At 53.9% G+C, this 25,223-nt stretch overlaps 1 protein-coding gene across 4 annotated transcripts in view; it reads right to left on the bottom strand.

Annotated features, from left to right (window-relative positions):
• The window catches only part of USH1C (USH1 protein network component harmonin), a gene marked incomplete at its 3' end in the record, with an annotated part of 43,860 nt that extends 19,040 nt beyond the window's left edge, over positions 1-24,820 (bottom strand). For 2 of the 4 annotated variants that reach the window (XM_079788153.1, XM_079788154.1), the window contains exons 1-15: positions 24,724-24,820; positions 16,706-16,773; positions 15,061-15,204; positions 14,788-14,926; positions 10,984-11,092; positions 10,808-10,832; positions 10,560-10,617; positions 10,189-10,283; positions 8,379-8,463; positions 7,412-7,471; positions 7,203-7,259; positions 6,772-6,914; positions 5,685-5,750; positions 4,755-4,879; positions 1,601-1,674 (exon numbers count right to left, since the gene is read on the bottom strand). In XM_079788153.1, the coding sequence (XP_079644279.1) occupies positions 1,601-1,674; positions 4,755-4,879; positions 5,685-5,750; positions 6,772-6,914; positions 7,203-7,259; positions 7,412-7,471; positions 8,379-8,463; positions 10,189-10,283; positions 10,560-10,617; positions 10,808-10,832; positions 10,984-11,092; positions 14,788-14,926; positions 15,061-15,204; positions 16,706-16,773; positions 24,724-24,759 (1,284 nt within the window). In that variant the 5' untranslated portion in view covers positions 24,760-24,820. Of the gene's footprint in view, positions 1-472; positions 523-1,600; positions 1,675-4,754; positions 4,880-5,684; positions 5,751-6,771; positions 6,915-7,202; positions 7,260-7,411; positions 7,472-8,378; positions 8,464-10,188; positions 10,284-10,559; positions 10,618-10,807; positions 10,833-10,983; positions 11,093-14,787; positions 14,927-15,060; positions 15,205-16,705; positions 16,774-24,723 lie in introns of all 4 variants that reach the window. The other 2 variants (XM_079788152.1, XM_079788155.1) reach the window with 2 other exon arrangements.
• Positions 24,821-25,223: the final 403 nt, after the last annotated feature.

The following is a 25,223-nucleotide window of genomic DNA, read 5'->3' as shown; positions in this document are numbered from 1 at the left end:
TTATGATTGGTGTGGCTCTTTGTCTCAACCCGAGGCAGCAAACTCCCACCTCGGCAGCTGGTCTGTGTCTGGCTCAGTCGGCCTCATAATTTGTATTGTGTACACCCCACCTGACATTTCCCTCTGCCTGACCTCGGCTTCCGGTCTTGGCCGCTGGGTCTGCTTGACAGAGCAACAGAGCAGCAGCTTCCTGCCATGCCCCTGCCCCGGATGCCCTGTGCCCACTGGGGCTGACCCAGGTGGTGCCTGATGGTGCCTGGGCAGGTTTCACCCCGAGAACCCTGCCCCCTCCCCATGATGCCCCTGTGACAGGGCCCTGCCCTCTGACGACAGCCTGACAGAGAAGCGCAGCCCTCGAGTGAACAGTCTGGGTCACACTGTTGAGAGCTGACAGGAAAAAACAATGTTTGGAAAAGGCCAAAACCCACAGCAAACTCACTGGCAAACGGCACAGCACCCAGCCCTGTCCTACCTTCCGGATGGTTGGGAATTTGCCATCGTAACGGTAAAACCACCCAAAGGCTGTAACAACACAGAGAACGGAGCCGTGAGACAGTTCAGCGCAGCCGGCGCCCCGCGAGGGCAGAGGCCGGGAGCGGGGTTCCCATGCGCGGGGTTCCAGCCGCAGAACCGCACCCTCTGCCTGACTCTCCCCTTACCGGCCTCGCCCGGGCTGTAAAGCGGGCCCAGGACCACCTGAGAAAGGCCCCGGCCGCCAGGCCCTGAGCTCCTGCCCCTGCCCCGGCCTCTGGCTTTAGAAGTCAGTGCCAGGAAAATCAAAGAGAAAGCCCCTGGTGGGAGGATGAGCTTTGCCAAATCAGAGCCACAGCCTGCAAGACACAAAGCCCCGTTGAAAGAGAACGAGGCTTTTCCTGACCGACGCCTGGTCCCTCCATCCAAGAAATGGCTCGAGACAAAAGGGAGCCTGGGTCTCTGCCTAGAACTGCTCTCAGCCAGAACAAAACAGTCTTGTCTCATGGTCCAGGCCATATCCTCCACTCTCAGTGTTGGAAGAGAAAGCGATGGTTGCGGGGCAGCTCTGGGAAGGACGGCTCAGGCAGCAAGCAGGCAGATCGGCCTCCAAAAAAGCACATCCCCAGCCAGGTCAGACAGCCCGGGCACCAGCCCCCTGCCGTCCTCAGGCAGCAGCATGGCTGGGCAATACCGCAAACCTGAAGCTCCCCGGGCCGGTGGTGAAGGCTTAAATAATTACTCACTCTGGACCAGCCTGGGCTCTAGAATAGAATCTTGAAAGTCCCTTGCTGGACGAAGCACAACCCTCTAGTTGCTGGATCTTGGGGAGATTTGGGGTGTCCTGGGGAGAGGCCCGAGGAAGAACTTGGCCTTGACCGTACTTAAATATTTGAACCAGCAGTTCAGTTGTACTGTGTGCACCAGCCGTCATGTCAGCCTGGCCCTGAGTCCTGTTCTCAAGGTTTTGTGTGCAGGGCTTGGACCAAGCCGGGGCTGGGAGGAGCTCCTCAGACTCCAGTGGTCTCCACTAAATGCTGGTCCCCCAAAGCTGGACGCAGGGATGGCAGGGGAGGTGAGCAGAGCAAGCAGAGCAGCAAGGCCAGGGAGCGAAGCGGGGGCCGCAAACCTGCTCTCCCTGCTCCTCCGTGCCTCTGTCCGGGTCGTCGGCAGGCTCAAGCTCGGGCTCCACTCTCTGATCATCTACCCGGGAAAACAGGGGGAAGCTGGTGAACAGAGAGGGATTCAGGAGACCCAGAGGCCAGAGGCACTTCCCAGGAGCCTGGGGGCCCGGGACCAGCTTCCTCTATGGGAGCTGTGAGGTCAGGGGCAGGCACAGGGCTCAGGAGCCCAGTGCAAAGCTTTCTCGCTCTGGGATGGTATGTGTCGGGCTTTCAACCTTGGTAGCTTTAGTTTCTCTATCTGTAAAATGGGCTCACAACACGGGCCTGTGATCTGACAGCAGAGTGAGAAGCATTTTGTGGGGCGTTCAACTGACACTGGGAGGTGTGGCACAGAGGATGGGAATACCTGAGTATTACACATGCTTGGTGCCAGAGCATACAATGGGAGAACAGATCCTCCTGGCTTCTTACCACCTTCAGACCTCTGGGTCCCCCAGGGGCTGTTGGAGCTGTGTGGGTGGACTGGGGACCCTGAGGAGGTGAGGAGATTCCCAAGGGTAGAGGGGCACATGTGGTCAGGAAGACACTAATTTTGACATAATGTGGAGAAAGCAAACCACCCATTCCAGTGGTTTCCAACCTGGATTCCAGCCTCCCTGGGATGATAGGAGGTAGTGTATATATTTGCTGCGAGTTATTTATTAATATTTCAAATATTAATTAGAAGAACTTGCTCAATCACCTATGAAAGGGTTGATGTTTAGAGCCTTTGCTTTTGGCTTGATTTCTGGTTACTCAACAGTGGAACACTGCTGCTTTCTTGCTAACAAGAATGACTACCTAATCCAACAATGGGGACACAAATGATTACTTAATAGTTTGGTAAGAAAACAACTCCACTTCCAAACCTATTGGGTGTGGGGACTAATGGATTGATGGGGTCCGTCATGGCAAGAGAAGGGTAGAAATCTCTTGTTTAAACCTCTTCACCTCTCCAGGCTTTTTCTAGCTCTGGGATCCTTGATTAAAATCCCTCCTCCTTGTTGGTTTAGCTAAGGAAGTTCTTCTGGGGAGTTCTGTGACAGTGTGTCCTGGACTTGAGGGACTGGCGGGATGTTGGGGTTCTGTCAGGTCGGTCATGGATAGGCAGGGTGAGCCCCTGGGGCAGGGGGTGGTGAGGGGAACAGTCAGTCCCACCCACATCATTAGGATGAGTGGCCTCATTTTCTGGGCAAGAGATTCTCCCCACTTTTTACTGACGGTTCAAAAATGCAGGGTCCACCCATCATCAGGCACAGACACCTGAGTCAGGTGTAACCTGTGGGTGGACTGGGCCCAAGTTGAAGAGGGTCAGGGAGGACCTGAACGCAGCCTGGTCCTGCTGGCCCGAAACGGCTGAGACCATTCCAGCCTCCCAGGAACGTGGAGAAAGGCAGGCACTGGGCTGGCTCCCAGGCCTTCCTGCATTTCCTGACTTATCTCCAAACAAGAATTAATTGCCGGTGCATATGGAGATGGATGGAGGCGGCAGCGGCAGCAGCCCCAGCTCAGGCTGGCGGACTCCGGTCATCAATCTCACGCTTCGCCATGTTGCTTTAGAAAACATTTACATGTTGGACAAAGTTCTCACTCCTTTTCTTCAAGACGCTTGGTTTTGTTTAAAAGCACTAAATAAATAGCTAGCTGCAGAAAGGGTTTTCATTTTCTGTAGTTCCTGAGAGAGTGTGTTTGTTCTGAAGCCAAGACCCAGTTTCAAGGCAGGTACTAAATTGACTAGGGTTACTTTCAGGAGAAGCAATTAAAATCGATTTCTCTTCTTCTGAAGCTCCTGTTTCACGCATTAAGAGTAAATTAACTCCCTGTCTAAAGCACAGATTATTCACCGGGAATTTAGCTCTGGCCTCATCCTCAACTAATGTCACAGGGAAGGCTGATGACAGCGTGCTTTGTCCTTCCGAGAGGACCCTGAGATGATACCATGCCCCCTGCCAGGAAGGAGTGGCTGGGTGGGAGCTGCTTGCCCTGCACCAAGGAGGATGAGGTGGAACCATCCAGATGCTCTGAACCTCTCAGTTCATGTCCCTCTAGGGCTTAGGCAAAATTCAAAGTTGGAGCCAGAGATGTCCAGACCCTATCACAGATCCCAAATGGCTGCCACACAGCAGAAATGGGGAACCTTGGTCCTTGGATACAGATTCACCCCACATCCAGAGGTTCCCAGGTCGGCTGAGCACAGTCAGCTGGAGTAGGACCTGCCCCATGTCCATTATCATCAAAACAGCTATAAAGAGTAAAGGCCCAACCAGGCATCCTGGACTTGTGACTGCCTCGGCCTCCAAGCTGCCTTGCCCCTGGCTCCCCACCATGAGCCCACTAAGAAGCACTGAGATTGAGCCCCCACTTTGCCCTGGTGCTGTGAGCTGCCCCTTGAAGAGGCATCCTGGGAGTTGGGGTTGAGAACTAGTGGAAAGGAGAGCAGTTGGTTGAGGCCTGGACCAAAACTAGGGATCATAACATAGCACAGATGAAGAAAGGAGTTAAGGGCAGAGGGACCTGAGGCCAGAGGATGGCCGCAGTTTGGTGTCTGGGAGTCCTGATCCCATCCTTGGAGTGGAGGGACCTCTCAGGGTCCATGCCCAGGGATGCAGGTGGTAGCGTCACTTCAGGGAAGCTCCTCCCACAGTTGCCCATCAACTTGGACCACCAGAGTCTTCTCTCATGTGAGCCCCTTGCCCTCTTTCCTGCTGCTGTTTCACCCCAGCCCCAATTCAGACCCAAGCAGGAAGAAGATACAACACCCAACAAACTAAGATAATCCCATGAGCAGTCCACTTCCCCTACGGCTCTCCAATCCCTCTTCAGCAGCCCCCGGGCACGGGGAGGGTCCAGCTGCCTGTGTCTGTGTTGTGGGGGAGTGCCTGGCAGCAGGCCTCGAGGACAAGGAGGGCAGACAGATCCCTCCAACCCCAATGCCCTGGCAGATAGGCCCTGGCACATGGCTGCCCCTCTGTGAAGCAAATGCAGCCCCGACAGCCAGGGCTATTCACCTGGGGAGGTGGTGGTGAGTGAAGAGGGACCGGCATCTCAGCCTGTACCATCCCCCAGCCTCCTGGCCCCTGAAGGAAGCTCTCTCCCCACCCACCAGCCCATGATACGTACACTTGGGCTTGCGAAGGGGCACTGGGTGCATCTCGGCGCTGATGGTCTTAGACGAGAGCAGCTGTTCCCTGGAGCCCCAGTCTTCTTCCCACTGCTTCTGGAACTTCTCTTCCTCCTCCACGATCCTGAAATAAGACCCCACGCCTGTGATTAGAGTCAGAACCTTCACAGGCCCAGCTTCTGCCTATAGGTCAGGGGTGGGGAAATCGTTTGGTCTGGCCCTGCCAAGGCATTAGGGGTGAGTTAATTAAATGTTTGACCAAGTATAGCAGGCTAATTTTTAAGTTGATAATTCTGTATGTCCCTTGAATGGTGTTATAAATATCCAAATGGCCCTTGGCAGAGAAAAGGTTTCCCACCCCATGCCCTGGCCGATTTGGCTCAGTGGATAGAGCGTCAGCCTGCGGACTGAGGGGTCCCATGTTCGATTCTGGTTAAGGGCACGGCCAGGTTTTGGGCTCAATCCCCCGTTGGGGTGTGTGTGTGTGTGTGTGTGTGTGTGTGTGTGTGAGGCAGCCAATCAATGATCCTCATCATTGATGCTCTCTCTCTCTCTCCCTTCCTCTCTGAAATCAATATATATATTTTGAAAAAGGTTCCCCACCCCTGCTATAGGGAAACCTCAACTATTCTGGGGAGATACCACAGGATTCTAGCTGTGGTGAAGACTACAAAGTCCTTGGCTCTTGTATTGTAAATCGAGTGTGAATGCCACTCTGGCAATTATGTAAGACCATGTTCTAGTTACTCGAATGGGATGGCTTTACGGTACTAGGATTATGGAATGGCTAAAAATAAAGGAGGATCCACCAGGGGACAAGAGGGCCAGGTAAACTGGGCCTGGAAGTGGCCTCTGGCTGGCTACCCTCCGAGAGCACACTCATGTCCACACACAGACACGTGTGTGGACGCATGGGGCGGAGCACTCACTGTTCCATCTCCTTCCGGTATCTCTCATTTTCCTCTGCTGCCTTCTGGGCAATTTCCTTTTTCCTTCTGAAACATGAATGCAGATTGGCATGCTGAAATCTGTGCAAGGGAAGTTCACTCTTCTTTGTAGCTAACTCCTGATTTGGAAAAAGTTCTATTTCTTTCAGGTTCCCCTCCAAGGATGCCTGGGCCAGCTTTGGATGCTGGTCATGTGCTCTGTGGGGTTTTGTTTGGCACCACTAAGCAGAGATTCTGTGCTGCCGGAGCCGGAGTGCAGGTCAGAGTGGGCCACACTATGCGCCCACCTCCAAACACTTAACGTGACTGATGATAGGCAGGACCTGGCCTGAGGGAGGTTCTCCTGCAAGAGGGCCTCAGACCCCAGGGGCAAAGCTGGGTGACTACCCAAGACCAGGGCTGTGGGCAGAGGTACCAGCAGGGGTAGTTTTCTAGGCTAAATCTGTGATGGGAGAGATGGGAAAATCCCTGTCCAAATTCTTATAAAGCTCCTAGAATGTACCTGGATTTAGATTTTGACATTGTTTTTGATGTATGAATTGCTTGCCCTGTTTATTCTCTCAACCCATCATTTCAACAATCTCATGGGTGGGGGGTTGGCGGGGGGAGACTTATCTCACAGATGGGACAGCTAGACTGCCTGTTGTGAATCCCCGCCTGGCCATGTGTGACTTTGCATACAACTGGCTTACCCTCTCTGGGTCTCAGTCTCCTCACCTGTAAAATGGGTTAATACCATCCATCTCACAGGGCTATTGTGAAAATGACATAAGTACCATACATGAGGCTGTAATACAGTGACAGCTACATGGTTGGTACTCAACAGATGTTAGCTACTGCAACCCCATATTCTTGGGTCTTGGAGATCAGGGGCTCTCTTTGGCAAGGAGGGAGGAGCCTGGTGGCCTGGAGGCAGGGGATGCTTATGCTGACCACCACTGGACCCATCTGGTCTGAGGACAGGCCTTCGGAGGAGAGGATGAGGTCGGCTCAGGACACAATGGGCAAGAAGCAAGGCGGATGTGGTCTGAGAGGATAGGGAAGGGGCGTCCTAACTGGCCACACTCACTGCTGCTCCATCTCCCGCTGCTCCTGCAGGATCTTGTTGGACTCCATCGCCAGCCGCTTCTGCATGAGAAGCTCCTGCCGCTGCAGCTCGCGCTGCCTCACCTCTTCCAGCCGCTCCCGCTCCGTCATGAACAGCTCCCGGCCCTCGTGGGGAGAAAAGAGGCCCCATGCTCAGTCCCCTGGGAAACCTGGGCTCCCACTGCCACAGCCTTGGGGGCCAAGATGAAGGCTGTCTTCTCACTGTGGTTCCTGCTGTCTCTGACCCAAATGTGCCCTGGCTGGGCAGAGACCCTCTCCCTCTGCTCTGTCAGAGCTTCAGGGACAGAGACACCCTTGGCCCTTCTCGGGAGTGTGTGGCAGACCTCATGGCTCTGAGTGGCTGGGCCTGGAGGTCAGGGGTCATGGAGGCCCACCAGCTCACTCTGGACTTACAGCTCCAGCTACGATGGAGATGGTCAGGCTGCGGCTACTCTTCAGCACGTTCACAGCCTGTGGGGACAGGTGGGCAGTCAGCTGAGGCCTGACAGACCAGAGCAGTCCAGGCCTCTAGAGAGCACAGGTTTCAGACACCATGGCAGGGGAGGGGTGAGACGTGGAGGGCAGAGGTGTAACAGCCAGTAGGTGAAGATCCCGCGTCTCACCTCCTTGTGGTCCAGGTTGGAGAAGTCGATGCCGTTGACTTCGACAATCTGGTCCCCTGCCTGGTGGAGAAACGGAGAGGCATCAGCGTGCCTGCACTATCTGTATGCTCACTTGTCTGAAGGACAGGTTCACCCTGGGGTTCAAGGGCAGACGTTGGGTTTTCAAGTGACTGCACTTCAGCTCTCCTTCATGAGCAGAGCATTGGAAAGCTCTGATGGGGTCTTCTCAGGGTCCCTCTGCCTCATGTCTTTCATCAGCTGCCAAATATTATATTGCTAGAGGGTCATTCCTTTGGCTGCATTTATGACATTTGCTTTAAACACTCAGAATGTAGACCTAGGAGCCTTTGGACTTCTCATGTAGCAGAGGCTGTGCTGAGTCATAACTGGTAGCTAGCATTCATCGGTCCCTTACTATATGCCAGGTCTAAGCATGTGTATTGATTCATTTAATTCACACAATGACTCTAGAAGGAAGGCTGTCACCCCATTTTATAGGAGAGAATTCTGATGCACAGAAAGAGGAAGTAATGTGCCAAAGTAGAGGTGACAAGTTCTGGCTCTGTAATCAGGCCACCTAGGTTTGAATCACAGCTCTACCTTTCTAGGTAGCTGATCCTGGAAAAATCACATACTCTCTCCGGGTCTCAGTTTCCTCATTTGTAAAATGGGGATGATGACAGTACCTAATTCTCAGAGTTCTCATGAATTTTAAAGGGCTTAGAACACTGTCTGATCCAGTCAACACTCAATGATCATTATTACTACATCTCCCAGCTCAGGACTAAAGGCTCTCAGAGCTGGAGAAGACTGTAGAAAGGGTCAAATGCCACCCTCTCTGTGACGCTTCCCTTCGGGAGGTGGGAAGGAATCATCAGCCAGTGACTGCCGAGAGAGGGCTGTGTGGGAAGACGTGTGCCTCCATCACTGTGTGATCACAGTCTGACCCTGGCCCAGGCTCACTCACCTCCAACCCCACCTCGGCAGACAGGGATCCAGGCTTCACATTACTGATGAAGATGCCTGGTTTCTGGATGGGGCCGCTGGAAATGCTGTGGAGGAGATGGGAAATGCAGGTGAGCCTCTGCCTTCAGCGCTTGCTCATTGTCAATGCCATGCTCCCTCTGCCTGTGTCTCCAGGCTTTGGTCCCTCAGGATACAGGTCGCCCATGAGCTCAGGACCCAAGGCTCTTCACTGTCTACCTGTGGCCAGAGCCACAGACAACTACTTGTAACCCCTGCCTCCCCACCCAATCCCCCAAAACATCACATGTGCTGTTTCCTTTTCTAGCACTTTCCTATTCATCCCTTAAGGCTCAAATGCTATCTTCTCTACAAGGCTTTAACTAAACTCCTCTTCTATCCTAAGATTAAGATAGTTGCTCCCTTCTCAGTGCTCCTAAAACACCTACAGCAAGGGAAGCATTTGCACTATTGTTCTCCCCACCCAGATGTGGCAGACATCACTAATCGATCACAGCACTGGTTCCCAAGCCTGGATGCAACCTTAGAGTTCTTTTCAAAACAGTACACCAGGCAGCCACTACTAATTGATTAGAGATAGCACAGGATTGGAAACCTATTTGCCATCCATGATGCAGAATGCAGCTCCATTAGCAACCTTGCCATTCATTCCTGTAACTGTTTATGTGGCTGGATTCGATATTAGGCTGCAATCTCTGAGAAAAGAGGGGCTTTTTATTATTTACTAGAGGCCCAGTGCATGAAAATTCATGCAGTAGAGGCATGGGGTCCCTCAGCCCATCCTGCTCCCTCTCACAGTCCGGGAGCCCTCAGGGGTGGGAGGCAACCCGGCGATCAGGGGAAGGCAATGCCCCCATCACACCTCTGCTGCTGCCACTGCCGGCAGCTCAAACCTCGGATGGCCCTGGTTACCTGAGCCTCAGGCGGCCCTGGGCAGCTGAGCAGCCAACATCCGAGGCTTGCTTGTGACTCGGGCCAGCCCTGGGTGGCTGGGGGGCTGAGGGGACTGGGCACCGCCATCTTATGGCTGTGGGTGCTGCCATCTTTGAGGGCGTGACAGTCAATTAGCATATTCCCTCCTTATTGGATGTGGGGCGTGATGGTCAATTAGCATATTCCCTCTTTATTAGATAGGATACTTGGCAGAAAAGTATTGAGTAAATGTGAATGAATGGAAACAATAAGAATGACTTAAATAATAATAGCTAATATTTACCAACTGCTTATTACTTGCCAGGCACTAAGCTTGGTACTTCTGTCATCTCATTCCTCCTCACAATGTGGATGTTATTATCCCCAATTTATAGAGGGAGAAACTGAGGTTCAGAGTGGTTAAGTAGCTAGTCCAAGGTTCTGGAGCTCATAGGTGGCAGAGAAGGGGCTGACCCCTAGTCCTGCGTGCTTAACAACAATACATCGTGTGATGATCTAATTCCTATTTGCAATTCCCTGGCTGCCCCTTAAGGAAGCTCACAAGGCAACAGGTAACAAGGGAACAGTGACAGTGATGACCAGCAGGACAGAGGCCTTTACAGTGGCGTGAGGTCCCACCAGAAGAACATGGTTCCTCTTTGGGCCTCAGTTTCCTCATCTGTAAAATGGTCCTGTTAAGAGCTGTCCCCCTGACCTTACAGGCCTGTTGTGAAACTCAGAGGGGAAACCAGGCACCAAGAAGTGTCATCACCAGTGGATAAAAGTTTCCTCAGAAGCAGCAGTGAGAAAAGGGCGAGGCATTAGGGGCCTCCTGGGGTCTGCTGGCCGTGAGTGAGCCCCAGGGCATGCCTGTCACCTACCTGCAGCCAAGGCCCCGGGAGCCCACCAGGCTGATGAAGACCTTCTTCTCCCTGTTTTCTCGACTCCCTGAGGAGCCCAGAATGTTCCGCCCGCCCTGAAGGAAAGAGAATAAGGGTCACGAGGTGTCACATGTGTGCAAATGGCCATTTGAGCTCATAAGCACTACTATTCCCGTGTGAGTCTGATGGCCATTCTGTCCCTGGGGGGAGAGGTCTATATCTGCTGGGCTTGGCTGAGGGCCCAGCACCCACAGGGGCTTTCTGGATGCACAGGGGCATGTGTGAAGCCCCTGAGGGCACATCCCTAGAGCAAGGCCCCTCCTTGAAGACCATTCCATCCAGACCCCATCACTGGTGGTCCTGGCCCTTACCTCAGATCCTGACACAAACTGATCCACATACTGCCATTTGAGGGGCTCGTCCGGAGAGCTGATGGGAAAGGAAATGAGAAGGGGGGTCATTAGAGATGTTTGAGAGACCAGGCCCCAAGTCCAGATCTGCCCCATCTGGAGCCCCCAGTCACCGCTGGCCCAGGGGCAGTGCCGGCCTACGGGAAGCCAAACCCCAGGACCCTGAGTCCACAGGGAAGCGTCTGCCTGCAGAGGAGGGTCCTGCTCACCTCTTCACAGGGATCAGGCCGATGTCTGTGGGAGAAAGGCACGGGGGTTAGGACGGCTCCTCTGCCCGTTCCTCCTGCCCCAGGAGCTGATTCCCTGCTGCCTACCATCCTACTCCACCCTCAGCACCACCCCGATCCCTCCCTCCGCCTCTCCCCCGCCCTCTGGTCTCACTCACGTCTCACTTTGATGGACACAGTCTTCTTGGTGCGGATGAGGTTGATGACCTCCTCATGGGTGCACGAGGAGATGGAGTACCCATTGATCCGGACGATCTCGTCCCCGACCTTGGCCACAGACAGAGGGAACAGGCACAGGTTGAGGGAGCATCGGGGGGCTGGGCAGGTTCACTGCCAGATGCCCCGGGCCTGCTCTCCAGGAAAGGGGACGATGGCCTAACTATGTGCCCTAGTGCCTTGTCACAACCAACCCACCCTCCAACAGCCGGAGGGACCCCAGGACGGTGGTACTTCCGAGGAGTCTTTCTGCCGCCCTGTTTCACAGATGGAGAGACCAAGATGGTGGGGGAGGGGCACAGAGAGTGGGTAGCGGAGCTGGGAATAGAATCCAAGGCTCTGTAATCTCACTCTGGCGTCCCTTTCACCCCATCGGGGTACCAGCAGGTTCCAGAATCCATGCAGAGGGTGACCCTTCACACAGATTCAAGCAGCTCTTCCCACCCCACCCCAAGGAGCAGGCTTCCCTGCAACACCATAACGGGGTCGGGGTGGGGAACTTCCAGGACTCCTGATCCAAGCACACATCACTCACACACACACACACACACACACACACACACACACACACACACACACGATCCCTTTTTCCCCACACTATGGAAACTCAATGGACATTTAATCTGCCGCTGCCCTGACTCTGAATTCCCATTCTGGGCATGAGCAAAGAACAGCAAATGAACAAAAGGCTTTGGCATTGGGTGGCCTGGGTTCAAACCCCTGCTCTTGCTCTTATTAGCTGGGTGACCTTGGGCATGTCTACTGAACTTTCTGAACGTGTGTCTCTCATCTGTGAAATGGGGAAATGGGGTTGCTATGAAAATTAAGTGAGTGTGTACATATAAAGTCAGCCAGCGTCTGGCACCACAAATAATAAATACCTGGTTGCTATTGCTATTATTAGTTGAACCTGAGCTCTAAATATTCTGATCAGATAGATCCCTCTTCTCAGCACTCAGCCCTCCTTATACAGGGACAGATAGGGGCCAACCTGGATACAGATGGGTGGTGAGACTGCCCCCCAGTGGACACTGCCATGTGCTCCTCCAAGTACTTTGGTCCTGGGGATCAGGCTTGAAGTTGAAGTTCCTCATTTAATAACTGCAGGGCTGGAAGGAACTTCAGACATCAGTAGAAACTGAGGCCCAGGGAGGTGATGTTTTGTCCAAGGTCACGCAGCCATTAGCCATAAAACAGGGACGGATCCTGGATGCCCCTCTCCAGCCTGAGCCAGCGCAGGTCAGCAGGGACTTGGCTCACACCACATGTGCTGACCCTTTGGAGACTAGTGGGTACATGTTGACTCTCGGTGGGGCCTGGGGGCTGGGCGGGCAGACAGTCCAGGAGGGACTGTCAACTCCTACCTCCTACAACACCGCCACAGAGTCACCTTCTCACTGTTGCCACCTGAACACTTCCCTTCCACACCCGGACACCCCCCCTAATCTTCTCAGGGGCCTGCAGGGGTGGCAAGGGGTTCAAAAAGGTGCCACGAGGAGAGACTCACTGCAGAACTGTCTAGGTTTCTGGGGCCATCTCCTGTAAGGAGAACAGTTACTAGCTCCTGCACCGACTTTTCACAACTCTGCGTCTCTGTTAACCAGACGAGGAAACAAGGCTCAGAGAGGTGAAGCCACTTGCTTAATGTCACCCAGCCAGCAAACAGTGTTGCTGGGATTTGAAGTCAGGTTTCCCTGACAGACCCCAAGTGTTGGCTCGTGGGTGTCTGGAGACCAAAAAGCAGGGCGCCTGGCCAAGCCTGGCTGCAGTTCCCTGTGTCCTGCCCTCTTTGGATCCTTGTCACCTGTCAGGGCCCTCAAGCCCCACAGGAAAGGCAGGGGTTGCTCTGTCCACTTTATGGCTGGGACCACCACGGATGCAGAATCATTCTCTAGCTCTGGACCATATAGCAGGTTGGGCAGCACAGACTGCCCTGCGCAGGGCAAAGGATGTAGGTTCAGACAGGATACACTTTAAAAAACACACACTAAAACATCTCCAGTAGGGGGATAAGAGCAGAGAGATGAGGTTCCAGGTTCTAGGTCCTATGGGTGGGTCCAAGCCCCCCAACCCGGGGGCCTAGCCTCACAGGTCAGATCAACAGGACCTTCAGTCCAGCCAGGCTGTGCCTGAACATGCCCCTCCCCTGCCTTCCAGAATCTTCCTCCGGCCACATCCAGGCAGGAGAGCTCCCCGGAAACATGAACCCAGACAGGTGAATGGATGCAGACGCTTTCCCCAGCTCCTCTGAGTGAAGTGCCCTGTCTTGTTGCTAAAGGGAACCTGCCCAGGACCCCAGGCAGAACGATTCCCACGCAGCCCCCGGCTCAGGTTGCTGGATCAGCTTTCCTCTCCCTCTGGCTCCCGCGCGGAGCTCTGCAAAAGGCCCTTTGTGCCAGGACCACAGAGAAATGACGATCTGAGGGGCAGCGGCACAAAGGAGAGATGAGCCCGCCAGCCCCAGCCCGAGAAAGGGTCGATAATGCCTGAGCCTGAGAAACAGGCGGGAAGATAAAGCTGTTTCATTAAAATGGCCCGAAGCCCCCAGGCACGGAGGCATCGCTGAGAAGTGCTTGTCCTAGGAGGAGAGCTCGCCCTGGAAAAAGGGGGCCTCCACGGACGCCCGGAGAGGCGCTCATTGTGCTTTCTCCCTGGCCGCGTTTCTGGGCTGGAAAATGTGCGCCCAGGAGAGGAATAATGAAGCGGCTGAAATTTCAGCCGCCACCGGCGAGCCGTGAGACAGGGATTTAGAACAAAGCGGTGTCTGTCAGCTCCCAGTTTCCACCTCCCACTCCACGGTGGTGTCTTGTACCCTTCCCCTCAGGCCCCTAACGCCCCTGGCTTGGCAGCCCGGATTGGGGTGTTGATAACAAACATGCTGGAAGCCCTGGGAGGGGGTGGGAGGGCCTCTTTTATCTGGACATACAAAAACACAGCTCTGGGCTCCGGCAGGAGCGAGCCCTGGAGGTCTGCCCATCTCTGCTCAGACACTGAGGTGCGGGGCCCCGAGGGGAGGGGCACCTGGGGCGCTGAAGAGAGATGCCTGGGCTTGGCAGTCAAGAGACCTGGGTTCAAATCCTGGCTCTGCCACTTGCTGGCTGTGACACCAGTCAAGAGTGAGTCGCTATCAGCTCTGGGAACGGGATGATACAGCCAAGGCGTATAACGAGGGCTGGTTGTGAGCATGTTACCTGGCACATCCCAGGTGTTTATTCAATCTCCCTCTCTGCTTACCTAACAAGCACGGGAGCACTTGCGCCAGGCACTGTTGTAAGTACTTCATAATATGAATTCTCCTCTTAACAACCCGATGAGGTGGATAGTATCATCATCATCATCATCATCATCATCATCATCATCATTCCCATTTTACAGATGAGGAAACTGAGGCATGGGGTTAAGTGCTTTCACCAGTCACACAGCTACAAAGCCAGGACAGTTCGGATACTACATAGTATTTCCTTTTGCTTTCCAGTAAAAGGCTACATGTCCAAAGCTTCAGGTGTCAGGACGTAACTAGGAAGGAGGGGAGGTGGGGGGAAGAGCAGCAGCAGCTGCAGCAGCATCAGGGGGAGCCATGTTCCCAATGGGACACAATAAAACAGGTGATTGCCTGCAGCCTGAGGGAAGTCTATCAGGATGCGGCAGCCTCTTCCTCTCCCAAAGTCTCAGAAAGGTGAGTGGGGGACACACAGTCCAGCAAGTGAGTGGGGGAGGCAGGAAGCCTGAGGACTCTGCCTGCTCACCTGCAGCCCGACGCTGTCTGCCTGGCCACCTTTGATGAGGTGGGAGATGAAGAGCCCACAGCCGAACTCGAGGCCGCCGCGCACGCTGAGGCCCAGGCCTTCGGGGTGCAGACGGTCCAGACGCACCTCTTTCAGCTTCCTGCCGTAGGAGAGGTGGCTGATGGCCCAGCTCTGGCCTGACCACCAGTGCTGCCCCATCCACTAGTGAGGGGTCCTGTCCATCCCAGGGTGACCTTGCCCCGCCGTGCCTCTAGCCGGGGGCTCCCTCCGCACCTGGAGCGCCGGGGGGTCAGCTGGTCGTACTCCACCTGGTGCTTCAGCGGGATCAGGGGTCTGATGGCGTCAAACAGTGGCAGGCGGCTGGGCTCATTGATGACCAGCTTCAGGTCTCCCACAAGCACAGCCACATCCATGGTCCTGCAGAGACAAGGGGGACCTGGAGTCTCACCGATGACCATGACCTCTGAGACCCAAGGATTCCCAGAGAAAGCAGTCCTGGACTGGGTTCCCCCCCCACCACCACCCCCTGGGCCCAGGCCTTGGAATTGAGGAGAATCTTGAAAAGCCCAGAGCCCTACCTCCCCTACCTCTGGGCAAGCTGTCTCAGAAGAACTTTGTTCTCTCATGTAAGCATCACACGGAAACCGGTGAGGTAGGGGTTATGAACCCATTTTGCAAATGAAATCAAGTCAGGATTCAAACTCCACTCTGCCCAGTTCCCAGTTCCCAGTTCCCAGGGCCTCTCCAGACAGGAAACCTCCTGTGAGATGGCCATGACCCCTCCCCACCTCCCCTGGTCTCCCACTTCTAACCTGTAGCTAAACTCTGTAAATTCCACCTTCACAATACCTCTCCCTCGCCTCCTCTTCACACTGTTAGGCCCTCGGTATCTCTGGCCTGCCTCTCTCCAGCTGCCTGCCAACTTGCTCACTCTCATCTAGTCTTTTCTAAATGTAAGTCACTCCTCAGAACCCTTCGATGGCTCCCCGCTGCCCAGAGGATGCATTCCATTCTCCCTGGCAGCCTCAGGGCCTCCCTGACCTTCTCCAGGGACTTGCTCCAGGTTTGGCTGTCTAAGGTCTCCACGAGCCCCGAGCTCTATTCCCCCAGATTACCTGTCACTTCCCAGCCACACCTGTGCTTTCCCATCTTCATCTCGGTCTGCTAATGCTGACCCTTCATCCTGGAATGTCGTTCCCTGGTATTTCCCCTACCAAAATCCTTCTTACCCTTCAGACCCGCGCTAAAGCCTTTTTGGTCCTTTCCCCCGTGGTTAGAAAGGAAAACTCCCTTTCTTCACATCCTGCGTTTAATTTTTTTCTACTGCTTTTAATTATATTCAGAACTTATTTTACTATAATTTACTATATTAGAGGTGTGTTTTTTTTTTGCATTTGTAGTGTGTGTCCACCTCTCCTCTCCAGGCCATGAGCTAGTTGAGGAAAGAAAGTAGGTCTTATTCATTACCGGATTCTGCATGGTACCCAGCAAGTGGCAGGAGCTTATGAATGTATGCTGAATGAATCAAAAAGCAGGTGGGTCCTAAGAGACATCTGACGCAGGTGCTGGGTCCAGCTGGCATGTCCTGTCCTATTCCAGCAGGCACACTCTACTGAGCCTCTCTGGCTACTTGAGGCCCCCTCCCCATCGGATTGTGAGCAAGCTGAGGGCAGCGACCAGTCGGTCATGCTCACACCTATGCGCCAGCCCCTAGTACAGAGCTGTGCACAGAGTGTTTGTGCAAATATTTGCCGAGACACGTGAATGATGTGTCCATTTCGTCCCCGGCATCTGCTCCACCTCCGAGCTCCCCAGGATGGGAGGGGGCGGTCCTCCTGTCATAAAACAACCAGTCCCAGGGCTCCCTGCAGACAGAGGTACCCAGGGGGCCCACAGGAGCTAGACGCAGCACACTTACTGGTGATACATCCGCAGCACGTCATAGAGGTAGTCCTTCTCGGCGTCATTTTCAATCAGAAAATCCACCTGGAAAACCCAAGAGCAGAATTACAGCTGCAGGCCCAGCACCCCCATTGCAGATCCCAGGGAGGGGGAGACCACCACTGGGGACCTCCGCAGCATCAGCTCAGGGCTGGGGTGGTGAGGAGAGGAGGAAAGCCACAGGCCAGGCTGGCCCTCTGACCCCAACACATCACACCTGTGCAGACCACCCAGGCGTGGCCACAGTACTCTGCACATCTGGATGTGGCAGGCCGAGCCTCACCCCAGGTGGGCGCACACGCATCTGCACATATATGACCGCGATACGCCCCATGACAGCGGTGCTGCGGCTCAGTGTCCAGGGTGACCACGGCAGTGTCGGCTCCTGCTCTTACCTGGTAGCGGCTATAGTGCCGGATAACTGCTTTCAGAAAGGATTTGGGCCACTCGCTCAGATAGCACATCCCACCGGCCGGGAGCACCCCACCTCCGGGTTCTCCTGTGTCACCGATGCCAGGGGCAACTCCACCGTCCCTCCTGGCCTGAGCTTGGTTGGCCCTGACTTCTGGCCACTCCTTCCCCTCCCCAGGTCCCTGAATATTCCCCCTGCTCTCCCTGCTCTAGGGGGAGAGTCAGGTTACTTATTTCATCTTTGCTGACGTCAATGGCTGGGACTCCAAGGTCAGGGTCAGGAGCTGTTTCATTAGCACCTCAGTCCCAGGGGAGCTGGGGGCCCAGGAGCCTCGAGCTCCACTCCCTGGGACAGCTCAGGGCGAATCTCTACACACTGTGTCCTTGGCTCCTCTTCAGCCCGAGGCTGAGTGAGAGGGCAAGGTTAGAAACTCCCTCCCTCTTGCAGCCTCCAGGCCCAACAACATGGTCCAGGGCCTCAGCTGCAAGCTCCCCCTCCTCCCCGATTGGTCCTCAGAGGAGGGTCAGCACAGCTTTGCCTCTTTCTATGAGTATCTCAGGGGTTCTGGGGTAAGTCTGTCCCAACACCCTGGGCCCCACCCTTTTGGCTTGATTCATCATGAGTGAGAAAACACTCTTTTGAATGACTGAACCACGGATGTTCTGCTCTCCAAGGGGAACATAAAAAGCCCATCTGCTCTGGTTGGAGTGAGGACCTTCTGACCAAATGGCTCCTAGCCCCACTTCAGCTGTGGGGCGCATGAGAGGAAGGCGAGGGGAGAGAATCTCTTGTTGGCTGAGGCCTTAAGGCTGCTGCTCTCTCCCACCCCTCCTTGCAGAAATGCCTCCTGCTGTCCTCGGTAGGCAGGCAGCGTTGATGCTCTGGGTGGAAAGTGGGAGTAGAAGACAAAAGCAATTTCCAGTGTTACAGTCTAGGATGCTGTTTTTCTCCTTCCCGGTTGACCACAGATCACCTGGAGATGGTCTTTGTGGAAAAAAAGCCTGGTCCTGGGGTTCCAGGGTCCCCATCCTTGTCGGCAACCCTCCAGTGCTAACCACAGCATCCAGAAATCACAGCCTACCAGTCCTCTGAGGCAGATGCCAAACTCAGCTCTTTAGCCTGATGTCACCAGTTCGGTCACTCAAATCCTGGTCTTGAGTTCTGCCCGGCCCTCCTTCTCCAGGGTTATCTCCACTGTTTCCTAAGTGGGACTTGGACTCACTCAGAATGACCCATCTCCCTCTATCATTTCAATGTGTCCATTCAAAAAATTATCTATATACCATAACAGCTGGGAAAACACATCTGGTTTACGTGGGATGCTCTTTAAATACAAATCTAAGTGATCAAGCCACATGGAGGTCCTGTGGCAAACCATCTGGAAAGGTCTCTGCTTCATTGTCAGACCACACCCACGTGAAAACACACACTCACACCTCACTCTCTGGGCTTTCAAAGGCACCGAGAAAGACAACTGAGAAAGATGGAACTTTCTCTAGAAGCCTGACAGGCAGTGATGTCACCAGCATAATTCAAGTTTCACTTTCTAAATAATTTTTAAAACTCATGTGGTCTATCCCCTCCTCCTGGGGTCTGGGTTCTAGCAAACTCGGCAGGCGGACCAAAGATCAGCTGGGTGGGTTTCGCCCGATACCTTGCACTCAGGTACCAGTGAGGCGCCTGCACTCAGGGGAGCGCACACAGGCAGGCAGCGCTCAGTGGTGTCTACTGAATGACGAGTGAACTCCAGCTGCTCTAATCTGGAACCTTCCTTCCAACCTCTTGGCCCAGTCCTGGGTGACCACCTCCCCATCTCCTCAGCACACACCTGCCACGGCCTCCTGGATCTTTCTCCTGTTAGCTCAGTTTCAGCTTGTCACCAAAGAGGAAGTCCCAGACCCACACAAGATGGGCTGTCCTCCCTCCTTCCCTCGAACCCTGCCTTTGCTTAAGGGGAGTGCAAGCCCCTCCTTCCAGAGTCTTTCCTGACCACACGCAGCCTGGAGCTTCCTCACCAGCCTCCCAGCTGAGCCCCTTCTTGCCTGGCTCCCTCATTCAGGACAGACTCTATTTACTGACTGCTCACCACGTCTGAGGAAGTTTACATGTAATGCCTTTAACCTCCCAACAATGCTCTGAGGTGGATGGACAATATTATCCCCATTTCACAGATGAGTAAACAGAGGCTCAGAGAAGTGGCAGGGATGAGCCTTCACCCTATGTCCGCTGGCTCCAAAACCTCTGCTTTCTCTAGACCACCATATGGTATCCACTTCCTAGATATAACATTTTTTTTGGTATGCATTTATTTGTCTAATACACATTTATTGAGTACCTATTGTGTCTTCTTTGTCCAACTATATCTAGAAAGCTTTTCTTTTTTCTTAGATCCCTTCTCAATGATGGGCTCAGAAATCCTAAGGAGCCACCATCTACAAATAACTGTTGGGAGGTCTATTTATCACATCAACCCCCTCCCCCACCCACCTCTGCTGACTTTGTGTCTGACCTTGTGTCTGGTCTCCTTCATTCTCTAGCTGATGCTCAACTATTTCTGCGTTACAGGCCTATATGGCAGGGAGACGTGGGGGTTCAGGCCCCTTGTCTGGGGCACGAGAGGCAAATTCTAGGTGTGACCTTGGGCCCACTGCAGCCTCAACTCCCAGCATTCCTCTCTGTGATCTGGCCATTCCGGAGAGAGGAAGCATATACCTTCAGCTCATGCAAATTCAACTCCATGTGTGCACCCAGCCAAAGAGGGAAAAAGAGAGCAAGAACCAATTAAATAATGCATATTGTTCCACTCGACCTTGGGCCATGGTGGGGATTAAATGAGTGAATGCATGTAAAGTACTTAGGAGGGTGCCCCGGGCCCCAAAACATGTGCTGAATCTCTTCCTTTGCATCTCCAGACCCACTCGCCAGCCTTCGCCAACATGCCCTGTGGCCCAGGAAGCTTTGCCTGAGTTCCCTGCCCTCAGCTCCCTGTTGTGTTCAGCAGTGGGTGGGGAGGGGTGAGGAGAAAGGGAATGGGTTCTGATTCCGGCTCCCACCACGCTGGGTCACCTTAAGGCAGGCTCCCCCACCTGAGGCTGCAGATGCTGTCTGGGCCATGGCTGGCCCTGTTTGGGGGACCCTCCCTCCCCTCGCCTTCAGGAGCCCTGGCTTCTGGCTGCTGCTCCTCTCAGGCTGTGTTAACAAGCATTGTTGGCCCATGTGCTCCTGCCCTTCCCTCTATGTGGCCCCTTCATAAGGCTCTTTTCAGTTTTCCGGGTGGATGGGCCAGCTGCTCCCATCTGAAACATTAGCTGTTATTGATGGTGGTGCCAGCATCATTTCCTCTGTGACCTCTTCCTCCACCGCTAAGACTCCTAGGCTCAAATGTCAGCTCTCCTTGGTCCAGCCTTTCTTTGGGCTCCGTCACAGAGCCTGTCCTGTCGTTCTCCGCACACTTTGTTCCTACCCCTCCCTGGGACCCACCGAGCTGTGCTGTACTTTCTCTCTTACCCTCCTGTGTCCCCACTAATGTGTGTGTGGTCCAGGCACAGGCCTGGGGGGAGTGTGGAGAGTGAGGCCAACAAGCTCCTTCCCCATCTAGGTCTGCATCTCTCTGCTTCACCTGAAAAATGGGGATTCAAGTATCCGTTTCATAGGATTTCATCCTTCTATGAGGGATTTATAATTTTAAAGTTATTCATGAGTGACTAGTTGACAAATGCTCAGAACAATGCTGGACAAATAGTAAGTACTCAGTATTTGTTCAATAAAACCAGGTAAGAATAGATGACTCACAGCCTATATTCTCAGCAGCGGGCAGAGAGTGGGCCCTCTGTAAATGTTGGCGGGATGTATGGGCCCAGGCACATCCTTCCCAGGCCTTCGCGGCTTGCATCCCAGAGAGTGCTGGGGTTGCTTGTCTCTTGTTTTATTATCCTTCATCTTTTCAAAAGACTCATATCTTGCCAACTAGTTGGTAGCATTTGACCCAGCGCTTGGCACAGCTGACCATGCTCCCTTCTCCTGGTTCTCCTGCCTTATTTGCTGTTCCTTCTCCTTTAAAAGTTGGGTCTCCCGAGTCTTCTTTCCATCTGCGTTGTCTCCCTAAGTGACCTCGTTGGTCTGGTCTCGGGGCTTGAACTACCATTCACGCCCCAAGGACTCATTGAGACTTGTGTCCAGCACAGACCTCTCCTGAGTCTTCACATTCCCACTGCTACTGGCCTTCTCACTCCCCTCTCCATTGGAAGGTCTAATAGTTATCTCACACTTAAAACATCCAAAATGGAATGCTTCGTTTCCACCATCTCCCACTCTGTCTCCACCAACGTGCTCCTTTTCCCAAAATGTAGATCACCCTGATGTCTCTCTCCACACCCACAGCCAACCCATCAACAAAGCCCACAGGAATAGCTGCACCATGTATCCTGGGTCTGACCTCTCCTCACCTTAGTCCAAGCCCCTGCCTCCGGTCTGGGCTACTGTAGGAGCCTCCTAACTGGATTCTTCTCTTGGCCCTCTTAGTCTGCTCTCTACCAGCAGTCAGAGCAATTTCTTTTTTAAAAAAAATATTTAAGTGTCCAGTTTAATGAGTTTCAACAAATTTCTGCACTGGTGTGACCACCACCCAAATCATCTCATCATCTCAGAGTTTCCTCTTCTGTCAGCCCCGCTCCCATCCCCTTACATACATGTAATCATGCAGAACATACTTTTGTGTTCTCTGTGTTTCACTCAGCAGAATGTTTGAGATTCATCTGTGTCGTTGCGTGCAGTAATAGTGTGCTCCTTCCTATGACTGGGTGATCGCTCACTGTGTAGGTACATTGCAGTTTGTTCATCCATTTCTCATTATGTATGAGTCTTGTGGACATGTATTTTCACTTCCTTGAGTAAACAACTAGGAGTGGAATTGGTGGCCCATATGGTAAATGTATGTTTAACGTTTACAGGAAACTGCCAAGCTACATATTTTACAACATGGATGTATCATTTTGTATGCACTGCAGCAGCAACGTATGAGAGCTCTGGCTGTTCCACGTCCTCACCAATACTTGTTATTGTCAGTCTTTCCCATGTTAGCCAGGCTAGAGGATGTAAAATGTTATCTCATTGTTTACGGTGCATCTCCTTAATGACTAATGATGTAGAGCATTTACTTACATGCCTAGAGGCCTTTCATGTAGCTTCTTTTGTGAAGTTTATGTTCAAATCTTAGAGCAATTCCTTTTAAATGTAAATCAGTCATGTCACTCCCCTGCTGGCTTCTCAACACATAACAAATCCCAGAGTCTTGACCATGGCCTACCAGCGCCACCCCCCTCCCCGCCCCTGCCCCACCTCTGATCCATCTCCCACCACTCTCTGAATTCCTCTCAGAATTCCATAACCTCACCTCATAACTGAGAAGACTGACACTTGGAGGATGACGTGGCTTATGGGTTGACAGGGTTGCAATTTGAACCTAATTCTGCGCAACCTCAGATAATAGGCAGTGAACATTTGTGGAGGCCTCACTAAGTGCCAGGGTCGAGTTAAGCTCCTTCCACATGTGTAGCTCTCCTCCAGCACTCACAGTAACCTTACTAGTTAAATATTATTGCTATCTTCATTTAATCAGAGAACGGAGGCACAGAGAGGTTAATAGCTGGTTCAAGGTCACATAGCACTGTCCAGGACCACACACTACCTTTAAGGCACTATGGGTTTAGATTACAAATCATTCCCAGTGGGTCAATTAGCTGTGAAACACTAAGGAGGAACATCCAGAAAGCCATCGACAGCAAGTAGTTGATTTCACCCTCTATACCTGTGAGCCCCTCTCTATCCTCAGCTGCTTCTTCCTTTCTCCCTCTTCCTTCCTGAATGATCTCCAGCCTGGGAGGGGAAGGCTGCAGCTGCCTCCCAAGCTGCAGGGCACAAAGTCCAGCCCAGGCCTTGCCCAGCATGGCGCCTGCCCCGCCTTCACTCACAGGGGCATTAATAGGTAATGACTCGTGATGAGGAAGAGCTGGGCGGGCGGGGAAACACAGAGGCCTGAGGCCCTTTGGAGCCCGCGGGGCCTGGTGAAGAGGAACAGGGGCTAACCCAGGGGCTGACGCAGACTCTGGGGCCCCAGAGTTAATTTTCTGAAAAGAGGCGAAGACTAGTACCCACCAGGGAGAAGGCAAAAGAGGGCCGGCCTTACTTTCAGCCAGGGGCAGGAAAGTGAAACTCAAGCCTGAGCCTTGGGGTGGGGGACTTGAGGTTGTGATCCTTTCAAGTGGGTTGTCTGAAATCTACACTCACCAGACGTCCTTGCTGCTGAAATGTCTCCCCTCACGTCCCTTTGCAAGAGGGTACACCAGTGAACACTGCCTCACACTCCCCCAGCTATCTCTCACCCCAGGATGCCCAAGGCTCCATTGTTAGGAATGTATGAGTTGCCAGTATGAGTTGCCCGCTTTGTGCCCCAGCAAACCTTGATCATGCCCCCCCTACCTGCCCCCACTCAGCAGCCCAGCTGCAGGTAATTACTCGTGTAGGGTCTGCCTCCCATGCACACAGCCAACAATGTGAGGGCAGAGAGTGGGTCTGGCACAGAATGGGTGCTCAGAACATGTTTATGAAGTGAATGACTGACCCCTGGCTCCTGGCGCTCAGCCCCTGTGGCCCTGCACTGGCTGGCTCCTTGGCTCCCCTGGGCCTCTCTGTGAGGAGAGAGGGGTTAAGTACCCTGATCTTGCCTATCTGAGCTCTACCCTCAGGCCTGAGAAGAGGGTAGGCTTGGTGTACAGACAGGACCCCTCTGGGCTCTGGGAGGGCGAAAGGGCACACAGTTGTGAGTTCCTCAGGCGGGGCCTGTGGGTAGCTCCAGGCACCCTTGGCTTCACCCTAGGGCTCAGAGGCATCCTAAGGCCTGGTGGGGAGGTCCCCTGGCTCTCCTGAACGGTCCTCTCTGGTCTCAGGGACCCAGCGGCCCGGGCACAGCTCTGGAAACTGTTCTGGAAATTCCCTGGGTGAAATCCAGCAGCTTTCGGTGATGGTCCGGACTCCCCACCACGAATGAGGCCGCAGTGGGACCCACAGGGGGAGATGTGGCTTTGGGGAAGGGTCTGGCTGACTCTCTGGACCACCTCCCTTCTTCCCACTGCCCCCAGGCCAGCACCAGTTCCTCAACAGCTTCTCTTCTTGGGGACCTAAGAAATGCCCTTAAGCAGGGAAGGGGGTGGCTCCCTGAAGCGTTTTGAGGTCAAAATACAGAGAGAGACATGCAGTTCCCTCTCAGATACTGCCCCCACCCTCTCCACTGCTCCAACTGAGCTGGGGCGCCAGGAGCTGGGGGATTTGCCTACTATGGCGCATCTCAGAGAAGTGTCCCGTCTCAGGCCAGGGCTGGAAGGAATTCCAACTCCAAATAAGTCCCAGCCCGCGGAGGGCAGAGGCAGAAGGGACAAAGATCAGATCCGTAGTTCCTACACCGGAGCCCCAGGCCTGCTCCCTCATTTTACTGGCATCATCAGGGATCCCAGGCTACCCAGAGCCCTCAGGTCCCACTGGAAAAGGGAGGGGTCCGGGGCGCTGGGGGCGCCCTTAGCAGCTCTGACCTTGTGCCGGAATTCTCGGGCCACCTTCCGGTCCATGGTTGGGGCAGATCGCGCCTTGTCTCTGCACAATTCGCTCCTCCGGGTGCCAGGCTGCCGGCGACAGTGACCGTCAGGGCCTGGGAGCGGTGGGGGCGGGGCCTGGCCGGTGGAGGCGGGGGCGGGGCCGGGCGGCTGGGAGAGGGAGACACCTGTCTGCACCTTGTCGCTGTGGCCGCTCTCTGCTCTCTGATGAGCCCTGGGAGCAAGTGGGCTGCAGCGTGTGTGTGTGTGTGTGTGTGTGTGTGTGTGTGTGTGTGTGTGTGTGTGTGTCGGTGGGTGGGCGGCTGACGCTATTCCAGTCCCCTTGGAACGACCCTCCAGACGCACACGCTTGAAGGAGAGGATCTGTGGAGACTGAGGAGGAGGTTTGGGACATTTTTATTTTTTATTTTTTTTGCGCAGGCAGTAATGCAGAGGTCCTGAGACTCAAACACAGGTGGATAGGGAGCGGGGTAATCTGG

The sequence above is a fragment of the Cnephaeus nilssonii genome, assembly GCF_951640355.1.
Source record: "Cnephaeus nilssonii genome assembly, chromosome: 13".
Taxonomy (NCBI): domain Eukaryota; kingdom Metazoa; phylum Chordata; class Mammalia; order Chiroptera; family Vespertilionidae; genus Cnephaeus; species Cnephaeus nilssonii.
Note: the sequence above shows the minus strand (reverse complement) of the source record. Positions and strands in the feature narration are given on the sequence as shown.